Genomic DNA, 21,976 nt, shown 5'->3' on the forward strand with positions numbered 1-21,976 from the left:
GGGCTGAAATAGTACAATTGTATGAATAGGAAGGCATAATGGTGCAACATGTTGCAATTTAAAAGGGTGCAACAGAATCCAAACATTCTAAATGCTGGTGGGTAAAGCAAGGTAGATTAAAATAGAATAAATCAGCTTGAGCACATTGTCTGCTCAAACCTGTATCTCAAGTGCCCATGAGTAAGAGTTTGAACACAGGCTGTCAGGGGTTCTGGGAGTTGTAGTACAGTTTACAGCTGAAGGGGTTTATCCTAGCCCCTGGCCCCACCTTTACTAAAGACAACCCTGTGTTGGTCTCAGCCACAAGAGCATCTTATCTGAGCTGCACAGACAAGGCAGCCAACTCACATCCACACACACACACACACAACACAACCCTTCTACTGAGGCCTCACTCTTTCCCTCTCGCTGTGTTACCACCCTGTGTTGCACCAGAAACAAAGCAATGTAGCACACAGAGCTTCATCTAATTAACTTTTTACAGGTTGAGAAAATAAACGCAGCATCACCATCCAGTATTTTTGTGCTTTGCTCAAGAGTAACAGGGTGTGTATCAGACATGACAATACCGCCACAGGGGCTGGGGGTATTTTCCTTTCACACCATCAAAGAGAACAGCAAAGGTTGTCATCAAAATATCCACAACTGTCGTCACATACGTGCATTGTCATTTTAAATTCTGGGGCATTAAATTTAATTTCGGCAAAATACGCCATTTTTAATGACTTTTATTGTAATGATGTGACTTTAGCAGATAATGTATAATAGGAGCCTTTGTAATGTACAGTCAAGCCGTGTCTGCTCCAGGGCTAGAGGGATCCAGGCAAACAGCTGTGACAATATACAGGCTTTGTCAACTAAGCATCTTGTCACTGGCAATTAATTCATTAGCCCTCCCTAAACAAATACAAAGTGTCACAAGTGGTTTAGAGATTAGAGAGAAGGGTTTGGGTTAGTAAAAAAAAGTATGAATGTATATTATATATATATATATATATTTTTTTTTTCAATGAATGCTGTATATTATATACGTATATTTATTGCAAGAGGAATGTGTATGAATGAAAAGAATGAATAAATTAAACATAAAGGAAAATATAACTACATTTTTATAAATATACATTTTGATGTGGCAGCGTATACGGTTCACAAACAGCCTAAATCCCTAGTGGGTACCACAGAGGTCACGCATAAAACAGACTACAGTGCTATTGAATAGAGCAGACCCCTCCGCTCCATTAGGAGGACAAGGTCACAGCAGAAGCCAAATAAGCACAATGATGAGGGAAGCTGGCCAGGCCTGGCTGAAAGTTGCCCCCCACCCACCCTTCCCCTCCCCCTTTAGGCTGGTGTGGTTTCAATGATTTGGGCCACCAAGAGAGGAAACCTCCTCTAGAGCTGCTGCTCAACCTCTTTAGGAAGCCAAGCATCAGTCAATAAGGCATCAGCTCAAATAAAACAAGGCTGGATACTGGTTCCCCAAGAGGTTCTGCAGCAGCTGATAGCTCCACAATTTTTCCCAAACTGGGATAAACCCTGCAAGTCAAGAGATGTGCGAGGGTGTCCTGCTGCTTGCCACTGAGAGATGCCGGACAGTCACGGGGGTGCCACCCTTTCAGCCATGCAATAAGCAGTTGGCACAGATCGCACCTATGTCATAACACTATTCATCATAGTACCCCCAGCTACTGCAGAACTACAATTCCCAGCACACTCGGACACCAATAAAGAATGCTGGGAGCTGTAGTCTTAGAAGCAGCTGGAAGGTTGCAGGCAGGACACCCGTATTCCCTGAAGGAGGCTGATCTTACCTGCTTCCGATATGGAGTTCTAACAGGGTTGCTGCTACTTGGAAAAATCATTCCTAGTCCGTGCGCACGAACTGAGACCTTGTATCCGTCCGTAGGGTCACACGCAGGCAACTTTGTATCAAGTTTCCCCCAAGTCCAGGAGGCTGCAGGGGGGAACGTCTGGAGAATCCCCCTCTTTCCCCGGTACACCCCGCTCACGGCTCTGCGAACTGACAAATGCAAGCCCCCCCCCCAGCTCTGAGCTCAATGGGCCGACCCTGCCATCAAAGCGAAGTCATTGATCTGCCAGAGACTTCCCAGCACTGCCGATCCCACCTACCGCGGGATGTACCAAAGCGCTCACGGGGGGAACCATCCTGCACTTCAAGCGTCTCTTTGTGTTTCCCTCTCGTTTTACGCTTAATATTCATGGCGCTGGGAATCGAAATTATGGCCTGAGGTCACGCTATCGCCTGTGGGATGCCTTCCCCGCTGTGAGGTGACCTCTTTGCCATTCCACGAGTTGCTGGGTTACCCCCACAGTTTAGAATGGTTGGCTCCAGTAGGCATACCACACATTCCACACTGCAGCCATCACCTCCTTCCTGTAGGCAGGCAAGAAGCAGTGAGAAGAGGGTGGTAGGCTGCTGCAGCTTAGTCTGCTGGAGGAGTTATTTGCAGGCTGACAAGTTTTGTAAACGGACAAATACATGTTATGGCCCACCTACCAGGAGCCCTAAGGGTGGGCAAGTCCCAGAGCAGTTTAGTAGGATGCAGAGCTACCTTCTGTGGCGTTCTGAGTAGTACTGGCTTTAAGTGGGAAAGAGGGGTGTTTACCTGGGGTCAAATGCATGACTGGGGCTCTTTGGGAGGGAGTTTTATAAACAGTGGCAGATAACTTGTGCTGCATATAATGTTATGTAATTGGAAATATCCTACTTGACACACACACACACACTGATTTTTACGGCCCAACGACTAGATATTACCAGCTGGTATTTTGCTCCAGAATATGTGGTAATCCTATTAACCAAGGGCACTTTCCTTTGACGAACACGAGCAGGGACAGGTGTATGAGAGTTGCCATCAAAGTGACACTTGGGCCTAAGAATAGCTGGAGGCCAGGTCTGGACTGAGAAGTAAAATAGGCCCTGGCATTTCAGGTACACAGAGGCCCAATCAGCCCCCACCAGCCCAATAAATAGTGACTTTCTATGGCACCTTATAGCAGCCCCTCTGGCATTTGCGAGAAGCCACAGATTGCCAGTTGGGCCTGCTGGAGGCAATGGCATGAAGCCAGCCATATGCAATGAGATCCATTCAATTGGCAAGGTCTGCAAATAAGTGGATCTTGGCCCAAATTGGCCACCCATATGATAGAACATAATAAGCCAATCTCTGCCATGGGGCAAAGATCATAACCGATCATACAGTGGAGACCCATAAGGACCGCATAAACATTTACAAACCAGTAGGGATGTAGCGAACTGTTCTGCTGCGAACTAGTTCGCGCGAACTTCGACCGTTCGCGTCCGCCGAATGTTCGCGAACGTTTGGGAACGTTCGCATTTTGAGTTCGCGTTCGATCGTTCGACCATTCGAATTCCTTCGACCGCTAAAAATCGAACGATTTCCATTCGTTCGAACGATTGTAAGCATTCGATCGAATGAAAAGCATTCGATCGAATGGCTTCGATCGTTCGATTCGAATGAAAATCCTTCGATCGAATGATTAAAATCCTTCGATCGTTCGAATCGAACGATTTTAGCGGGTGTTCGAAGTTCGCAAACTGTCCGCGAACGTTCGCATTTTTTGCCGGTGTTCGCGAACACCAAATCGGCAGTTCGCTACATCCCTACAAACCAGCCCAATAAGATCAGTGGGCTACATCCACAAGAAAATAAGCTGCTGCCTCTGCCTGGAGGGACCTAGTTGGCAGCTTATATTGGCCTGCGGATCCCTGATTTATGTATCCCATTGCACACACCAGATGGGACCCCCAGCCTTCTTATATTGCAAGAGGTTCTTTTTTTTTTTTTATAAATAAACCCCTCTTTGTAACATAAGCTAACATTATTACTTACGTCATTTCTCATACTAGACTGCCTCTGCTTGCAGGCACAATTTCCCAACTCAGCCCCTTCCTTAGGGTAGGACTACATGGGGGTTTTCTGAGAAAAATCGCAGGCGTCAATTCGGATGCAACTGAAGTAAGGTAAGATATACAAATTTCGTATGGTGTCGCATTGTTGATCCGACACGACTAACACAACATATCGGAGCACACAGAAAATGCCTGTGTAGTCCTACCCTTAGGCTGTTCTATTGTGAATTGATGGATTCTGGGACTTGAATCAGTTCAATGTAAGCCTGAACTGTTACAGCTATACACAACCCATAACTTTTGGCATCAGCCGAAAGAATTCTGGCCTACTCTGGAGTCCTGTTTTACTATTCAGCCTTTTACCTACCAAGCTACTATTTCCCTGTTACCAGAGCTTCCATAAACAGTAGACACTGGCCACTTTGGAAAACACATATGGACGGTGTTAGTGACCTCCAAGCTCAAAATATAACACCAGACTCCTGTGGAATGACTACTAACCCTGGCATCTTGACTAATAAAGGGTGGCTAATCACAGTCACTGGACATCGTTTAGAACGGAGAGGTTTCAAGCACAGATGGCTGTGCAGTTTATGATACATGCTAATGATGGGGTCAGTCAAGTTTATGTCATTAACAGTTGCACTATTGCACAAGCTATGAAAGGAGCAATGTCACACTGAATCTGCAGGGGGTATTGCTGCCAACCCAAGAAGGACTTGACTTAGATCTTTAAGGCAGAGTTTCACTATACAAGAAAACTGCAATGCACAGAGCTGGTTAAAATGATTAATACAAGAGAAGGAAATAAGTCTACTTATTAACTGGATTGTCAATAGCAATTACACTGCTGGGGCAAAGCAACTTCCTTATTGCTTTAGAATGTGAGTTTGTCATCAACAGGTACATTGGTATTAATACATGTACTATCAACTGCAGCTATTGTTAACTTTGTATCTTAAAAATAAATCCAAAAATGAAATTAAAGATGCTAGTAAGCATCTCCTATACATGTACTGTAGTTATTGCAAAATATTCTCAACATCATATTCCACACCTTTATTCTTGCCTAAAGTACTGTTACTACTTGATTCCTTACTTGCTTCTCTCTGTAAGCTACCATGCAAGTGCCATTGTAACAGCTGAAGCTTGCATCTTTGACATCATGATATAATTTAAACTAAGAAATATGAGGTAGAATAATAGAATAGAAAGAGGGTCATTTTTGTGTTTCAGATGGATAAATTAAGATATATTCTATACAGATTGCTTTTTATGGTATACCAGGGCCAATGCCATTTCTAATACCATTTCTAATACCTCAAAACAAATGACAGGATAATTACAGCAACAATGTGAAATACCTGTCAGAACAGGATAGTATAAATAAAGAGCCTATGACTAAGTGTTTGTAACACGAAACGCGTAAGGCTGAAGACACAAATCTTTTTACTGTGCTTCAACTACTTGGTGGAAGATTGCCTTCATATGAGTGCCTGCTCCATATTCATTTTCAGTTGTCCGTTCCCTATGCTGAGGGCTCAGGGCAGTGCACCTTGGCCACTTCCCTAATGTGGTGAGTACGGAAATAATTCTACATTGTGGAGAGCCTCTTCAAGTCTTAGTATAAATGTCAATTTAATACATCACAGAACACATGGCTGGATAAATACGGTACCAAATTCATATTTCATGCCCTCAGAACACACGTTTGGATAACTACAGTGCCAATTCTATATAATATACCCTTGAACATATGGCAGTTTAAAAACAATGACAGTTCTATATATTATGTCGACAGAACACGCCAGGAAGAATACAGTGCCAACCTGTGTCTGTTGTTTATGCCAATCTTATCAATGCTAAAGAGAATGTTAAATAATAACAGTTTTGCTTATTGAAAACAAAAGGAAAGTATAGCAATGCTTCCAGGCAGGTCCTGAGTTAGAATACATAAGCAGGGTATGGGGCTAGAAAACCAAAATATACTAGAGGAATGAAGATTGAACAGAATTCACTCACACAAGGCATAAATAATAGTAAAACAAATGAGCTTGGCAAGCAGGACTGTTGGATCTTGTAAGGTCATTGGAGCTAGAAATTAGATTACATTTAACATTGCCAGATTATATGGGTATGGTATGGGCACCCACAGCCAGATATTTATAATATGCTAATAGAAATAACTGTGGTTTTGTAAGCTTAGAGAAAATTACTTTGCAACTATTAATCTTCCTGCTCCACGGCTGTCTTGAAAAACTATCATAACATTGCCTTAAGGATAAACTAGGGACCTCAGACCAGGATCCCCACTGTTGATCTATGAACAACAAATCTTGTAAACTGGAAAAGGATGCTGGGATTTGTAGTATGCAAATTTGGTCTGGTGGTTGGTTTGATACATATGTGATAATTGAGGACATTCCAGAAACAAAAACATGACATTACTGGCTCATATGAAGGAGGCAGGTATTAGGGTAGGGCAAAAAGGTTATTCACCTCTGCATTGCAGGGGCTCACTGGGGAAAGAACTGTTGAATCCAAAGAACATAGATACAGTATTTAGTTGCGGTCCTCAACTCCAGCTCTCAATATCCTTTACATCACCCAAATATTGTCAAGTGGCATGCTGCTAGTTGTTAGTTAACAGCTGAGGTTAGACATTTTTTCCCCCATATCAGTCAGCCCCCTTAATACAATGCCAGGGCCCCACCTCTCTGATCAGAGCCGTATGTATATTATAATATCATTAGAGAATAGAAGGACTTTTATGAACACAAGTGCAAAGCAGACAAATTCACACAATGTTGCTGTTCACAAAGGTATTTGGATCAGTGTATATTCTTATGCCCAGTACCTTGCATTAAATTCCTGGTTTTCTGAATGAGGAAAAAACAACTTTAACTATAATTCTTAATTCAAACTCATTTGCAGACTTCAGTACGTTTGCTGTGAGTCTGGGAGTGGTTATTTTGGTCACAGTGGATTTGCTAGAAAACAACTGGCTGAAATGGCTGATGTAACAATACAGCGAGGGCACAATTGTGCTAACTCACCCAACAATTAGAGGCCACTAAGTTTAGCTATAAATCCCTATGCGGCAGCGCTGCAGAGAGTATTCCCCCTTGGATTCAGATCTCTTTATACCTCTGTGGTTTGCACAAAAGGAGTCTGCCCTGTAATCACCAAACACAATTTACTTTAAAAAAAATAGAACTTGCAGAACCTGGCGTGTGGCTGGTAAGGGGTGCATTGGTGCATCTTCTTAACTAGGAAGCAAGAATATTACTTGCAGTCCTTGTGCAAAAATGTAGGTTATGAAATACCCTGTTATTCTGTGTATGTAATATTGTACTTATTATGAAACTGTGAAACTATATTCTACCATCACTAATTTAGTAGTGATGCAAGTATGAATTCCCCCTATCCCTTTTTTGTATTTGTCTGATAGGAACTTTACATATAAAATATTAAATGTAAGTTGCAGGGGTTTTCCATAATTCTCTTCAATTGTTTCTGCTTTGACAGTAGAAGCCATTGTTCATTTCTAGAACCCTGTTGGCAATATATTGCTTTGCACATATGGGAAAATCCATTCATTCAGCAACTGGCTACAGTCAGCCTCACACATGGTGGGCCATATAAATGCTTAAACAAAGCACTCTGGTCTTAAAGCAATGAGCGCAATCACAAAGGAACCTTGTAGACTGCTTATGCATTTATTAAAATACATTATTATACAGAGAGTGTTCATTAGTGAGCTCAATCCCTGCCCCATGGAGCACACATCTAAATTCTTTGTCACATTCATACAACATCAGTTTTATTAGGAGCCAATTAACCTCCCTGTGTTTTATGTTTTGAGTGTGTCAGAAAACAGAAAGACGGACTCATTGCAAAGACAACTATGGTCATAATTGAACTCTGCAAAGTGGGTACCACTGCTGCACCAACTGCTGTTTTTCTGGTCAAAAATGACCAATACAATGAGAAGGGGATCAATCCCCCTATTCATATGTGGTCAATGTCTGACCTGTACCTACATGTTTTTTCCGGATGTTAATTGGTTGGAATGGCTCAATTTTGGATATCATTCAGACCTGTGTGGTCAGCCTTAAAAAAGTTAAGCAACCAGTTAAAATGTACACACACACACACACACACACACATATATATATATATATATATATATATATATATATATATATATATATATATATATATATATATATATATATATATATATATATAAATAATAATGAATGAACGAAGAGCAGCCTTATGGCAGGATGGGCAGCTCTGTAATTGCATGCATGAATTAAGCTTACTTAGGGGTTAGTTGTTCTTGTACAGTTAGGTGTGGGAGAAGGCAAGGGAAGTCATGGCACCAGAGATAAATGGAAGAGAGCGGTTCCGCACACCAGGACGTTAATTAAAATCAAAAATCTTTATTTAACCATGTTTTAAAAATACACGCTGTGTCTTAGCTTGACGCATTTCGGGCTCAGCTGCCCTTAATCATAAGCAAGGAGGGAGAAGGCAAGGCAAGTCATGGCACCACATACAATTGTTAGATGACATTCCCTTTATTTGCTAGATTGTGTGGACAGGTTACAGGGAGGTTGGTCTAGGGTTGTGTACAAGACCCAGCAGTTCTGGCTGTAACAGAAAAGTTAGAGGGTGGGTGGAAGTCTTCAAGAATAATTTCACAAACTACATTACCAATGGGGTAAACGCACCTCTAAAAGTTTGGCTCGAAAAACTTAAAAGCATGCATATTCAGGCCGATCTCCTCTCCGTGAGTATAGCTGCACTCAGATGCCTAAAGGAGCATATCCACTTCCCTTCCCCTGCCTAAACATAGGTGGAGAGAAGCAGAGCATACGCAAGGCAGGCAGAGAGAAGCAGATATAATCCTATATGCTTTCATGTTTAGGTGCACTGGTAGACACAGCAAAGGCCTGGGTGCAGCTATATGGCGTGCAGCAGTTTTCCCCAAAGAAGGCAAAAACATGCACTTTTCATGCCGATCTCCACTCTGTGTAGCTGTAGTTAGGGCAACACTGTGCCTGTCAGTGCAGCTAAACAAGGAAGCGTATAGGAGCAGATCCACTTCTCTCCATTTACCTCAAAAACGCAGGTGGAGGGAAGCAGTTAATTTGCTTAGTGTGCCCTTGGCCTTAATCAAGCTTGCTTGCCACCGGCTAAACTAGAGAGGAGCTGAAAAGCTGATCCTTTGGTACTGCTCTGACCAGAGAATATATGTACAACTTACCGTGTTTACTTAGACAGTGGCATCCCTCTGAGTATTCATATGTGATCAAATGAACTGCAGTGCATGAAAACAAAAGAAATAGAAATCTAAGTGAGCCCACTTGACTGTCATGATACTAAATGTAAAGGCTGGATCTAGTCCCTTTCACCTTCACACACAATATGCCTGTAGGTTTGTGGAGCATAGGATAATGTGTTTATATCAATAAGGACCTAGACCAGACGTGGAAGAGCACTAAATGATGCAAAAGCATGTCTCTTAGTACCTGTTCAAAGAGCATCTACATCAAGGGTATGGCTGTTCTCTGCACCTTGCACTGAATGAGAATTCTGGTGCTTTGTGCAGAGCGCTGAACCAGTGGGAACAAGGCGACTCTGTCGTTACTGCCTGTCATAGGTGCTCCCTAATCTGTACATGTTGGAACACAGGTCTAAACAATCCATGATGGATCATTTCATCCATGTGCAGGGCAGTTCCTGTTTTGGCAATTTGTATCCGTCCATGCACATAGTAAATGACCCCATTTAGGGTCAGAACAAGGGGTAGGCAGAAAAGGCATGTGCCTAGGGTACAACTTTGGGGGCGGTCCAGGGCATGAACTCCATTTGCCTGCCTACCCTGAATTCCTGCCTCTCTGTAGCTTGCCTTGCTCCCTCCTGCTCCTCACCACAATGCCCCTGCACTCTTCTGTAGAGCTTGTATGAGTGCAGCGAGTAGTGGGGGAAATCATGGAAATTAAATGCGCACTGGGAAGGAGCAGAAACAAGGAAGGTAGCTTTATTGCAGTGTTGAACTATGGACTCTATGGCTCCACAAAAAAGTTTTTTTAAATTACTAATGTTTTATTTACATTTAAGATGGTTAACTAAAACGTCCGTATGATGGGTACTGGTTAAGATTATATATCTGTTTGAAACTGTCTCAGATATCTGTAATTATTAGGAAAATCTATACAAAGCTTACTCCACTACATATTGCCGCTATATAAATAAAGGTTTGGTTTCTGTGTGTATACAACAGCTTTATCACAAGGTAACTTAAATAAACATAGCGTATGCACATTCAACATCCCGTATAAAGAAAATCTAATATGGAAAATATGTCAGCGCTCAACGAGGGCATAAAATCAGCGCAAAGAGCCTGCACCTGGGTACCTAGGGAAAAGGCACGCACTCCTTGAGTGCACGAGCACGGAGAAGATAGCTTTCCAATAAATTATTCTTACAATCATGCAGACAAGTCTGGTTAGAAAGGGGATCTGCAATCTAAGCAGCTGAATGTTGTTCCCATTAGTTCAGGAATACCACAGAAATGAGTCATTGGTGAAAGTGAATGTTGTTTCTATACTGATAGTCTCCAACACACTCATTCTAGGTGCAAAAGCCCTTCCAACACAGCCTGTGCCATAGCAATAGCAAAGAATAATATTATAATCACATTTACTTTACAGTGCTACGCAATATAAATACATGTTAATAATAATATTAATCAGAAAATTTTTATTCCAACATACTTTATTTCATATAATTTGTTGATATGTGCATTTTTGTCTGCTTAAATTAACATGCATACAGCATCTTTAAATTAGGACTGCATAGGATAGGCTGCTCAGCATTGTATAATGCCTTTCTATGACTACAGAGCCAAATTATTCAACTCATGCACCCAAAGGCAATTTAGCAAAGGCTTCCCTTTCCACCTTGCATGGTTTAATGAAGCTAAAACATGCTCGATCATTATAAGGGCTCTTACTGACGAGCGGTTGAAGGTGAACGCAGGAAAAATGCAGCATGTTGCATCTCAACCTGCGTTCGGCGCCTACATGCGCCTGTGTGAGTACAGCCCCATTGAAAAAAGCTAAATGTGTCTATTCCTGCACTCCCCTGCGGCTGAACGCAGAAAAACCGAACGCAGAGGAGCGCAGCTTCAACCGCTCATCAGTAAGAGCCCTTACGTTTAGGAAGCTTTATATACTGTAAGTATGGGTAAATAAAAAGACCACAGAACAATATAATGAATAAATGTAGTCCTTTCATTTCCCTTTTATAGTTATAGTCTTTCACAGGGTTCATGGAGTTAGTAAGCCAAGAAAATCTTTATTTTCCTGGCAAAATGCACATCTTATATGGGTATGGACTGGTGGCATACCGAGGAAAGGATCCCTAAATAGTCAATAGGTTCTTGTAGCTGCATACTGTGCAGAATCTCTAGTTATTCTAAAGATTGTAACATATGGTAAATTTGCTGTAAATAATGAGGGCATATCTTGCGCACAGAAATTTTCAGATTGCAATTTGCATTAATGCAGAAGAGCAAGAGGCATTCCCATAAGCCCGTGTGCATTGCATAGAAGTTTCAAGGGATAGGTCACCTTCAAATTTACTTAGTATAATAAATTACTTACTAATTTACTTAGTATAAATTAGTAAGTATAACGAAGACCATGCTATTTTGAGACATTTTACTAATTGTCTTAATTAGGGGTTAATGATGTTTCTACCTTATTAATCTGGAGTTAATAATATCAGATGGTTTCCAGGATCAGTGCCTGCAGTGCAGGCCTGAGTCTAGATTTTTATTGTTATTCTTATTTTTCTCTTATATTTTTGCTCAGGTCATCTCCTATCAATCTCTCAGTCTGTCAGTCAAACCATTTTCCGGTTGCTAGGGGTAGGCAGGATCTTAGCAAAAAAAATTCTAAACTGGAGCTGCAGAACAGGTTCTTAATTCAAAAGCCGCAAAGAATAAGAAATAAAGATATGATATATGCATGATGCTAAAAGTACATTTCAAGGTAAATCTTTCCTATGGAGAATGCGTCTGCTGAGGCAAGCAATATGGCTTTGTATAAATACAATACACTGACTACCTTGTACACTCATTTTAACTGGTTGCTTGTCAACAAAAAAAACCATGATGAACGCGTGGTTAATATTGCTGCCTTGCAACACAGGTTTTGGTTCTTACCTGGGCACTATCATTGTGGGCAATGTTCTTTGTAATTTGTGCCTCCTAATCAATGGCAAAAAAGAAGAAAATGTATGCACACGCATAATTTAGTACTGACTTGAGCAGACCCATCACTCTGCTCACATTATTATGTTATATATTATATATATATATATATATATATATATATATATATATATATATATATATATATATATATATATATATATATATATATATTATATATTTAAAATTTGTACACCCTGATTTTGACATTTGTATAACCTACCAATAGGTTCATTGGGTTCTAAAAAGAGTAAGCCTGGCCCATATACATGCATATATGTCTCCCTCTTAGGAAATTAATATAATAATTTCCACTAGGTAAGGGACTGATGTAGCCTATTTAGCATTCAGTATTGATGCTACATGATTAATAAAAGCCTACCTTCTAATTAGAGTATACTTTCCCCTTTAACTATAACATGGCGGTGCCTGACAGTACACCTCAGGGAAATCTCAACACAATGACTAAGCTATGCATGTTGCATAAGTAACATGCAGTTTTCATAAAAAACACTTGTCAGTGTGAGCTTGGAAGAAGCCTTTTTTTTTCAAGCAGGGATTTTATTTTGTTGCCCATGGATCATTTATGAAAAGCCCATTTGAATTTATTGCATCATTAAGTAGGAGGAAAACACCATTTTACCATCGATAAAAACCATTGATTATGTTTTCGTCCAAAACACTCCCAAAAAGTTTAACATTTACGGCCAGGGCCACACTAAGTATGAAGTCCACATGGTATCAGTTGGAGCTTGAGTCTGTGAGGTAGCTGAGAACCAGGTAAGAACCAAGTTAAGTAATATACTTAAGGTGACCTTGGATACATTGAAGATCATCACCTTTTCAGTGGTTAGTACAGTCGTACCCCTGTACAGAACCTTATTAATAAGAGCATGTAATGTGCTAGCAGCAGGCATGCCCTCAGGATGTCACAACTGCAATAGTGATAAAATAATGAATAAGACACTTTTGAAACTGAGAAACTATGAAAAATGACTGTGTTTAATAATTGTTTTTTTTTTAAGTTTAAGGTTTCATTAATATATCTTTACAAAATCCATGATTCAGTGTGGATTAGAATGGGGGCCTCTGTAGAGCCAGAAAGTGTATTAATTACTTGGGGGCAGATTTACTAAAGGACGAAGTAGCTAACGCTAGAGACTTTTCGCCAGCGTTAGCCACCCGCAGGGACATCGCCAATTCACTAACAGGCACAGGCGCCAATTCGCTAGAGAACAGGACCATCGCTAGTGTTCATTGGCACTCTATTGTCAGACGACTTTTCGCTCTGGCGAACGATCGTTACTCTGCAAATTCACTTAAGTCCGGATTTTACTTAATGTTACCTCTTTCGCCGCTCAGACCAGACAAAGTGCTAAAAAGAAGCTAGATCTTCCTCAATCTTCACTTACATCATATCTTGTGTGCCGAAAATGCATTAAAGTGCAAAAAACGCTGGCGACTTTTCCTTTTTTTCAGCGGGATTGGCTGCAAAAGTCCTAACTTGGCTTTGGACTCCACACATATTATAACATATGGAATATTAATTTTACATTGGGCTCATGTGTAGGGCATTATATTAACTCTCTTGTCTTTATTAAGGTTGTGGACATTTGTAATAAAAAGTGGTAACTTCAAGCATTTGCATCAACATTTATAATAAAGACCTCCATACAACTTTAAATTTCCTGCAGTATGCAAATTAACCTAAGCGCAAGATCATTAGTGAATTTTCAGTAGGCACAAATGAACGCTAGCGCGTCTTTGCTATGAAATGCTCGCACAGCCAAACTAATGCTATTGACAAGTCGCCGGGATGAAACTTTACATTATAGTGAATTAGCGTATACGTAGTGCATTTGCGCCTGGCGAAGTGGTGCCAGGAGTGAGAAGCTGATGCTGGCGAAAATTAGCCCGTTAGTGAATCTGCCCCCAAGTGTCTTAGTTGTAACAGTGCCTTTTGTGGCTGTAGCAATAGTGGGCCAAGCAAAGATTTTCAGTGAATTATTTTGCAGTCATTAAATGCTGCCATTATGTTGCCTACCTGTGGCCTAATTCAAGTTTAAGTTGAATGACATTTTATTGGTACTACACCATCAGCATGCAAAGTCAATCACAATGTTAAAAGTAGCACATTATAGTCACATAGACAACAGTCAGGTAAGACACATTCTTAGAGATTAGGCTGTGATTAGTTTCTCAGCAAATGTTGTTGGAAATACGTGTGTTTTGCAGGCCATGAGCCACCACTGCAGGTTGACAGGCAAGCAGGGGAACAATATATTAAGCATATGGTAGTTATATAGTTAGCTGGGTTGAAAATAAGACCAACGGCTATCAAGTTTAACCCCTCCAAATGAACCCCAGTGTACAAATATGCACATTTTTATACATAATTACATATACAATCACAAATATATATAGATATATACCAATATCTATGCTACCTAGCCATAGATCTTAAGATCACAATAGCCTTGGATATTAAACTGGTTCAAGAAATCAATTAAGGCATTTTTAGAATCTGCCATCACAAAATCACCCAGCAGGGCATTCCACAGCTTAACTTTCCTCACTGTGAAGAACCGAAGCTGCTTCAAATGAAAGTTCTGTTCTTCTAGTCTAAAGGGGTGACCTCTGTTGCATTGATCTTTTTCAATGGGAAAGGATCCCATGCTACTTTATCTTTCTATAATGTCCTCTTATGTACTTGTAAAGAGTAATCACATCTTCTTAAACAACCCCAACCTAACCTACCCGCCTAGTTTAAATTTTCTATCCCTTTAACTAGTCTAGTTGCAAGTCTCCAGCTCATTTATATCCTTCTTAAGGACAAGCACACAATACTGCACTGCATAACAGCGACCTGTAAAGAGGCAAAATCATGTTTTCATCCCTCAAGTTAATGCTCACTTATATGCAAGACAGTACTTGCAATTACAGAATTACATAGCTTGTTATCCACAAAAATCCTCAGATCCTTCTCAAGTAAGGATACCCCAAACACACTGCAATTTAATGTCTTTATTCTCCTCATTTATGCTACTGGAGATCTGAGAGATGTCTGCATGTTTGCCTGCCTATATCTTGTTCCCTGCTGTGTGATGCACCCTGCTACATGTGTTGTTTGCCTATGGCTTGGGCCACATGGGCCCTAGCCTGACCTGCATGACCCTGCCTGATATTGGGGGTTGTAAATGCCGGAGGAGGCATACCACCGGTAATACATTGCGGACGTTCGAAGAAGTACAATGATGTATCACTGTGCTATAAACATTGATCTAAGCAAATCTATACCACTGGCCATAGGAAAGCAGTATACAGTTAGACACCGAGTGACTGGGGAGTGTTACTTGGGAAACGCTGACTGCAGCATTGCATAGCCAGAGTCTCTGCAGACACTAACCCATCTGGATGCTTCTTAATCACCACTTGACAGTCTTGTCTACTAAACTGGGGAATTCACGTGAGAGACGCACCTATTTGGGCTGCTTTAAAATATTCGTTTTGGATACCTGCTCAAAAAATGTAAATGCTTTGTGCAGAATGTAGCAAAGTGAGAATATTGCCTTAGGGGGAGAGAGTACTGTAAGGCTGAATTTAATGTTGTGATGTAATCAGATAGCTCACATATTTTGTGTTTTACCGCCTCATTGTTGAACATCAGCATAGTAATCTAACAGTGCTGTGTATACAGTAGCATACATACATACATACAGTATATGTACAGTATATACAGTACAGCTTACAGACACCTAAGCTTCTTGCTTGTCATATTCATGAATTAACATACATTTTTTTTTTTGAAAAGTGGATGATAAACTATAGAAATTAAGTACAAGTATGGGATCCGTTATCTGGAAACCCATTATCCAGAAAGCTCCGAATTATGGGAAGGCTATCTTCCATAGACTCAATTTTAACCAAATAATTCTGATTTCTAAAAATGATTTCCTTTTCCTCTTTAATGAGAAAAAAATACCTTGTACTGGATCCCAACTAATATATAATTAATCTTTATCGGAGGCAAAACAATCCTATTGGTTTAATCAATTCTTCCATTATTTCCAGGTAGACTTAAGGTATGGAGATCCAAATGAAAGAAAAATCCCTTATCAACAAAACCACAGGTCCTGTGCATTCTGGATAACAGTTCTCATACATGTAGTAGTTGAAGGGATTGGGTGATCAAGCAGCTCCTGAGAAATGCCAGAAACTAATAAGTTCTCTTCAGTAATTCTAAGGGACACATTAACCAACATTCATATTGCCCTTTTTTTGCAGCAAAAGCCACAAAATTAAATTAACATTACTAAAACATGCATTTTTCAGAATTGCAAAAAACTCAAAAACAAAAATTTGCCATTTAAAAGCTGGCAAGTGCATGTAGAAGTCAATGGGAGTTGAAATAGCATATTTTTAATTTGTTTTTCAACTTTTCAAGATTAATTTGAAATTGGGCAGTGAAAATGATGGGTAGAAGGTGGTTTCACATTACACAAACAGTAGTTTTTTCAGGTTTTTAAGTGAACCAGTTTTTGAGTTGATACAAGTTTCTTAATTAATTAGTCATATTCAAAATTATTGAGTTTAAAGTCTGTTTGAGTTTGAATATAGGTATGGGACCTGTTATCCAGAATGCTTGGGACCTGGATCTTTCTAGAATCATTTAAACATTTAAACATTAAATAAAGCCAATAGACTGGTTTTGCTTCCAATAAGGATTAATTATATCTTAGTTTGGATCAAGTACAAGCTACTGTTTTATTATTACAGTGAAAAAGGAAATAATTTATAAAAATGTGGATTATTAAGATATAATGGAGTCTATGGGAGATGGCCATTCCGTAATTCGGAGCTTTCTGGATAACAGGTTTTATGGATAACGGATCCCATACCTGTATTTATAAATTAAGGGGGGATGCTCAGTAAGTAAGTAGCTGCTGCTGGTAAGTAAAACTAGCACCCAATGCACCATATTCCAACAGATTTGAGAGATGGCAACTTGATTGATTGAAAATTAATTTTGAAAACATACATTTTCCAAAAATTTAAACAAAATAAGAAAGCAACTAAACTAAAATGATCAACATCTTTATAACCGTATTCTGCCCTTAAGGTGGCTTTTGTTTTGTCTGAGTTCTCCTGACATGTTCTGAGAACTGAGAATGGGTTGGATTTAATGCTCTGCACCCGTTAATGTTTTTGTAATGTTGAATGTAGGTGCTACAAGGAAGCTGTGCCTTGCACAAATGTATAGTTACCAAGTAACCAAGAATTTTGTTAAGTGCAGCAGAATGTGCCACACCTACCATATATAATGGCCATGGATATAAAACTGCAACTGTGATTTAAGTATCCCCTATCATTAACCCTTGGTTATAGTGAGAGTGAGAGCAGTTACAGAGAACTAATTTCTGTTAGAACTTTCAGGTTCTAACATTTTTCATGGACAGTCAAAACTAGACTGTCCATGACAAGTTAGGGGCAATTATGTAAAATTAAGAGGCATCATCAAGATAAAGCAAACAAAATTTGATTGTGGCATTTCTATTCCAATAAATTATTTAATTCTTAAACTGCATCATGTTTAAAGAACAAAATTACAGCATTGTTAACACACATTAAAATCTTTATTTTAAAAATATCGGATTTATAAATACTATCCAGATTGAAAAAAGTAAAAAAAAAAAACAATAAGTGAAAACACAAAAATAAAAATAAATTTAAGGAAAATACGGTGACAAAGAAAATCAAACTTTTTTCTTTTATAAATAAATATCAGATAATACAAAAAAGAAATATGCCGACACTAATATATTTCTTTTTTCTACGTAGGAGGTTTAGCCATCAAATAATATTGAATTATTCAAGAGTGGAATTCACAATCCATTTTAAATGACTTGTGGAAAATGATAATTAACACCAAAGTCGGAACCTTTCTGCTTTTCCCATGAAGTGACAAATGATATAGTGACATCCTAAGGCTCCTGGGAAGTGATTGGAAGCAGTTTTTTCTTGTATTGGTAAACCAGCATGGGGGCAGATTGGAGGTTCTCTTTTTATAGATTGCTGTGCTACTTAATTAAGGTTCACTGACTCTCCATGTCTACCATTATTTAGCAGCCAGTTATCTATATCAAAACAAGAATCAATGATACAGAACTACATGTACCTCCTACAATGGACTGTATATTTTTTTCCTCATATTTTCTAGTAGGTATTTACAAAAATAGCTGTATACACAACTGTGCTCTCTGCAGAAAGAACTAATATTTGCTCCTGCTTCAAAGCTACCGGTGCCTGTTTAATCAGATCTGATGATACAGTTAAAATTGATTTTTGTTTTGCATTGCTTCATTGGACTTGGAGATAAATCAATATATTTTGTAAACAGAGTAGGAGGAAATCTGCTATGCACTGTAACCCCAGAAAACAATAACATTTCATGTTATTAATGGATTACAGTGTAATAATTTGTAGCTGCAGAAAACGATGCAATTTTTGAATTAAAACAAAAAGCTTGATCGCTTTTATTATTATTTTATTAAAGAGTGTATTTCATTTTATTTAATGTTATGTGTGTAAAAATTGCTGCTTTTATTTTCTAAATATATATTTTTAATTTAATATAGCCAATTTACTTAAAAAATAAAAAAATATTTCCTTACTGCACTCAGTATCAGATAATTATTTCATTGCTTTTATTGCTAACGAAAGCTCCAGTTTTAAATAAAGCAATAAGAGCTTATTGTTGTGCTGTAAATAAAGCAGCACATAAACCGATTAAGTCTCACTAATTTCAAACAATGCTACCCCTTTGCTTCCCCAGAAACAAACTCTTAGCTACTTATTTTTAAATGTTGGGAAAAAACTGATATAAATACAATTTCTGTTGGGACAGACAGCAGAAAGCACCAGGAATACATTCCTCCCTTGGGAATAAGCCATTCTAACTGACCCTAGTTATACTGTGTGATATAAGGCAGAAAATTGCTGAGCTTTTTTGTTGTAACTAAATTCTAAAGTGTCTTTTTCTGGATAATATTTTACAAAATTACAGGGGATCGCTATCCAAAAATAACTGTTGCCCAACGAAAGAAAGTGTAATTCTAAGAAACTTCCAAATAAGTGTGAATTAAATAATCCAAAGGTTTAAAACGTATATTTGTAAATGTAATTCCAACTGAATCACCGTATCCTTTTTTACCCCAAGAGTTCAGAAAATAGAAACAAAGAAAACATATAGCAATTACGTTTGCAAATAACTAAAAACATATTATTAATTATGATAATAATAATATCATAATAAATTATATTTATAACAATAATAAGTTTTTGGATGAAGGTCCCCTTTAAAGCAAGAAGTGTATTAATTTATACTTTTGTATTCATTAATTCATAATGTTAACAACAATGCATTGCTGAGTTTGCTAATAAATAAATACCATAAATACATGTAAATATGTTTGACATATATATCTATCTTGAAAGTTGTGTTTTTTCAACTGCAATAATAAAAGTTTAATACAAAGTAATAAAATAAAAACTATATTTTGTATATATAGATAGTTTAAATCTTTTTTTGTTTTACTAATTGGCAAATACAGTATTTCCTTTTTCCCCTGGAAGTACCATGACAGCAAAAATATGTTTTCCACTTGATTAAAAATTATATCAAGTACTGATCTCTAACAGACACACATTGAGAAAGATTTATCAAAATTCAAATAGTTTTTTTCAACCTGAAGAAACCCGAAAATCTCAAATGCGCTCTAAAAAACAAGGCAAAACAGGAAAACCTGATTGTATAAAACCATGAAAAAACAACATGAACACAGTGAAATCTAATTCTACCTGATTCTAATTTCAAATCACGAAAAGTCAATCCCTTGAAATTTCAACACAACTTCTATTGATGTTTACATGAATTCACTAGCTTTTAAATGGCACATTTTTTAATTTGAGTTTTTGGGTTTTTGTGCTGAATAAAGCTTGAAAATTGTTGATTGTTGCTGAAAAAAAGACACCATGATTTTGGTTATTGATAAATTTGCACAAAATCCTCTCTTATTGAAATTATACATTTCAAGGATCTTTTAAGGAAGGCACAAGCTGTCAGGTTCCATATCTAGGTTGATGTCATTATCGTTTTACATGGGCCAAGGTCATTATTGTATTTATTGAGTAAAATACATACATTTATGGGCAGAATAGGTTTCAGTCACACCCAAAAATGTAGATGTTGTTGCTAAATCAAATATAGTACCACAGTCTGTTATTGTGGTTTATGCCACAGTTTAAAAAATGTTTCTTTTTCAATAAGATACCACAGCCTCACTGAATTCATTGAACACAGATGCATTTATTTCTTATTAAAGAGAAAAATACCTATTTTGACCCAAGTTCATTACGTTGGTTAATGTTAAAAAGGTGCATAAACACAAAGGCTCACAGAGTCATGCAACCCTTCTCTTGTTCTGTTGTGTAGTGATGGATTCTGTGACTAGGGTGGAGCAGTTTTGGGGTGAATGATTTACAAGTGATCTGAAAGGAGTTTTAAAAGCAGTTCAACAAGGACAGTCATAAAAGAGGATCCCACAGCCTGTTTACTTGGATAAACAAACTTCTATACTTCACAGACAATTTGAAGATGTCGGCTCAGACTCTCTGAACTCTAAACACTCTTGGTTATACTGTGTGTATACTTAGTACTTCCAAAGGTAGTTTCTCATTTTAACCCTCTATCAGACTATAAAATGTTCATAAACAAGAACAAATCCAATGCATGAAGCACAATGCTTGTTTTTCATATTCATAAAACAGAACCAGTAACCTTTCTACACTTTCCCCAAGACTTTGTTATAAAACAGAGCAGATTCAACCAATAAACAACATGCAAACCCTACAGACATGTAGTGTGTGTGTATGATAAGAGCCTCAATCTGCTGGACCATGTGCAATTTGTCAATTTACATATTTAACAATGACAGCCTTATGTTGAGTTACAAATTATCTCCAGATTGCCAAGGACACTACTCTATTTGGTATTCTTTCTTCTTCTACTGGATCACTTACCTCTAAAACTGCTGACTATGGGGCAGATTTACTCGAAGTCGAAGTTGCTAACGCTAGCGTCAATTCGCTAGCATTATCACATGCAGGGACATCGACAATTTACTAACGGGTGCAGGCGTCACTTTGCTAGCGAAAGAGATAGACGCTATCGCTCATTCGTACTCTATCGCTAGATGACAATTTGCTCTGGCGAATGGACGTTACTCCGCAAATTCAATGAAATGTGGATTTTGCTGAACGTTACCTCTTTCACCAGACTTGTCTTCACCAGCTCAGACCAGGCGAAGTGCACTGGAGTGCATAGATCTTCCTCAATCTTCTGTTACTTACATCATGTTCTTTAGTGAAAAATGCTTCTACGTCCAGAAAACACTGGTGTCTTTTCCTTTTTTCTGAGTGATAGCCTGCAAAAGTCCTTAAATTTTTTTTTGGGTAACCAGGTTCCCCCCATACATTTTCTAACATATGGAACATTAACTATACAGTGGGCTCATCTATTTTCTTTATTAAGGTTCCCTGGACTTGTGTAATGTAATGTATTTGCTGCAACATATATGTCCATTCAACTTTAAATTTCCGGCTGTATGCAAATTAACCTGAGCACAAGACCTCTAGCAAATTTGCACTAGACAGAAATGAACGTTAGCGAATCTTCGCATTCAATTGCTCACATTGACGAAGTAGCGCTAGTGAAACATCGGCACCCACAACGA

The 21,976-nt window shown here is 38.6% G+C and overlaps 1 protein-coding gene across 5 annotated transcripts in view; it reads right to left on the bottom strand.

Moving 5' to 3' along the window:
* The window catches only part of LOC108701344 (RNA-binding motif, single-stranded-interacting protein 1), a 198,459-nt gene that overhangs the window by 100,790 nt on the left and 75,693 nt on the right, over positions 1-21,976 (bottom strand). The window contains exon 1 of one of the 5 annotated variants that reach the window (XM_018235842.2): positions 1,812-2,322. The exons of the other annotated variants lie outside the window; for them this stretch is intronic. Within the exon in view, the coding sequence (XP_018091331.1) occupies positions 1,812-1,862 (51 nt within the window). The 5' untranslated portion in view covers positions 1,863-2,322. Of the gene's footprint in view, positions 1-1,811; positions 2,323-21,976 lie in introns of those variants that run through there. 5 annotated transcript variants of the gene reach the window in all.

The sequence above is a fragment of the Xenopus laevis genome, chromosome 9_10L (genome assembly GCF_017654675.1).
Source record: "Xenopus laevis strain J_2021 chromosome 9_10L, Xenopus_laevis_v10.1, whole genome shotgun sequence".
NCBI lineage: Eukaryota > Metazoa > Chordata > Amphibia > Anura > Pipidae > Xenopus > Xenopus laevis.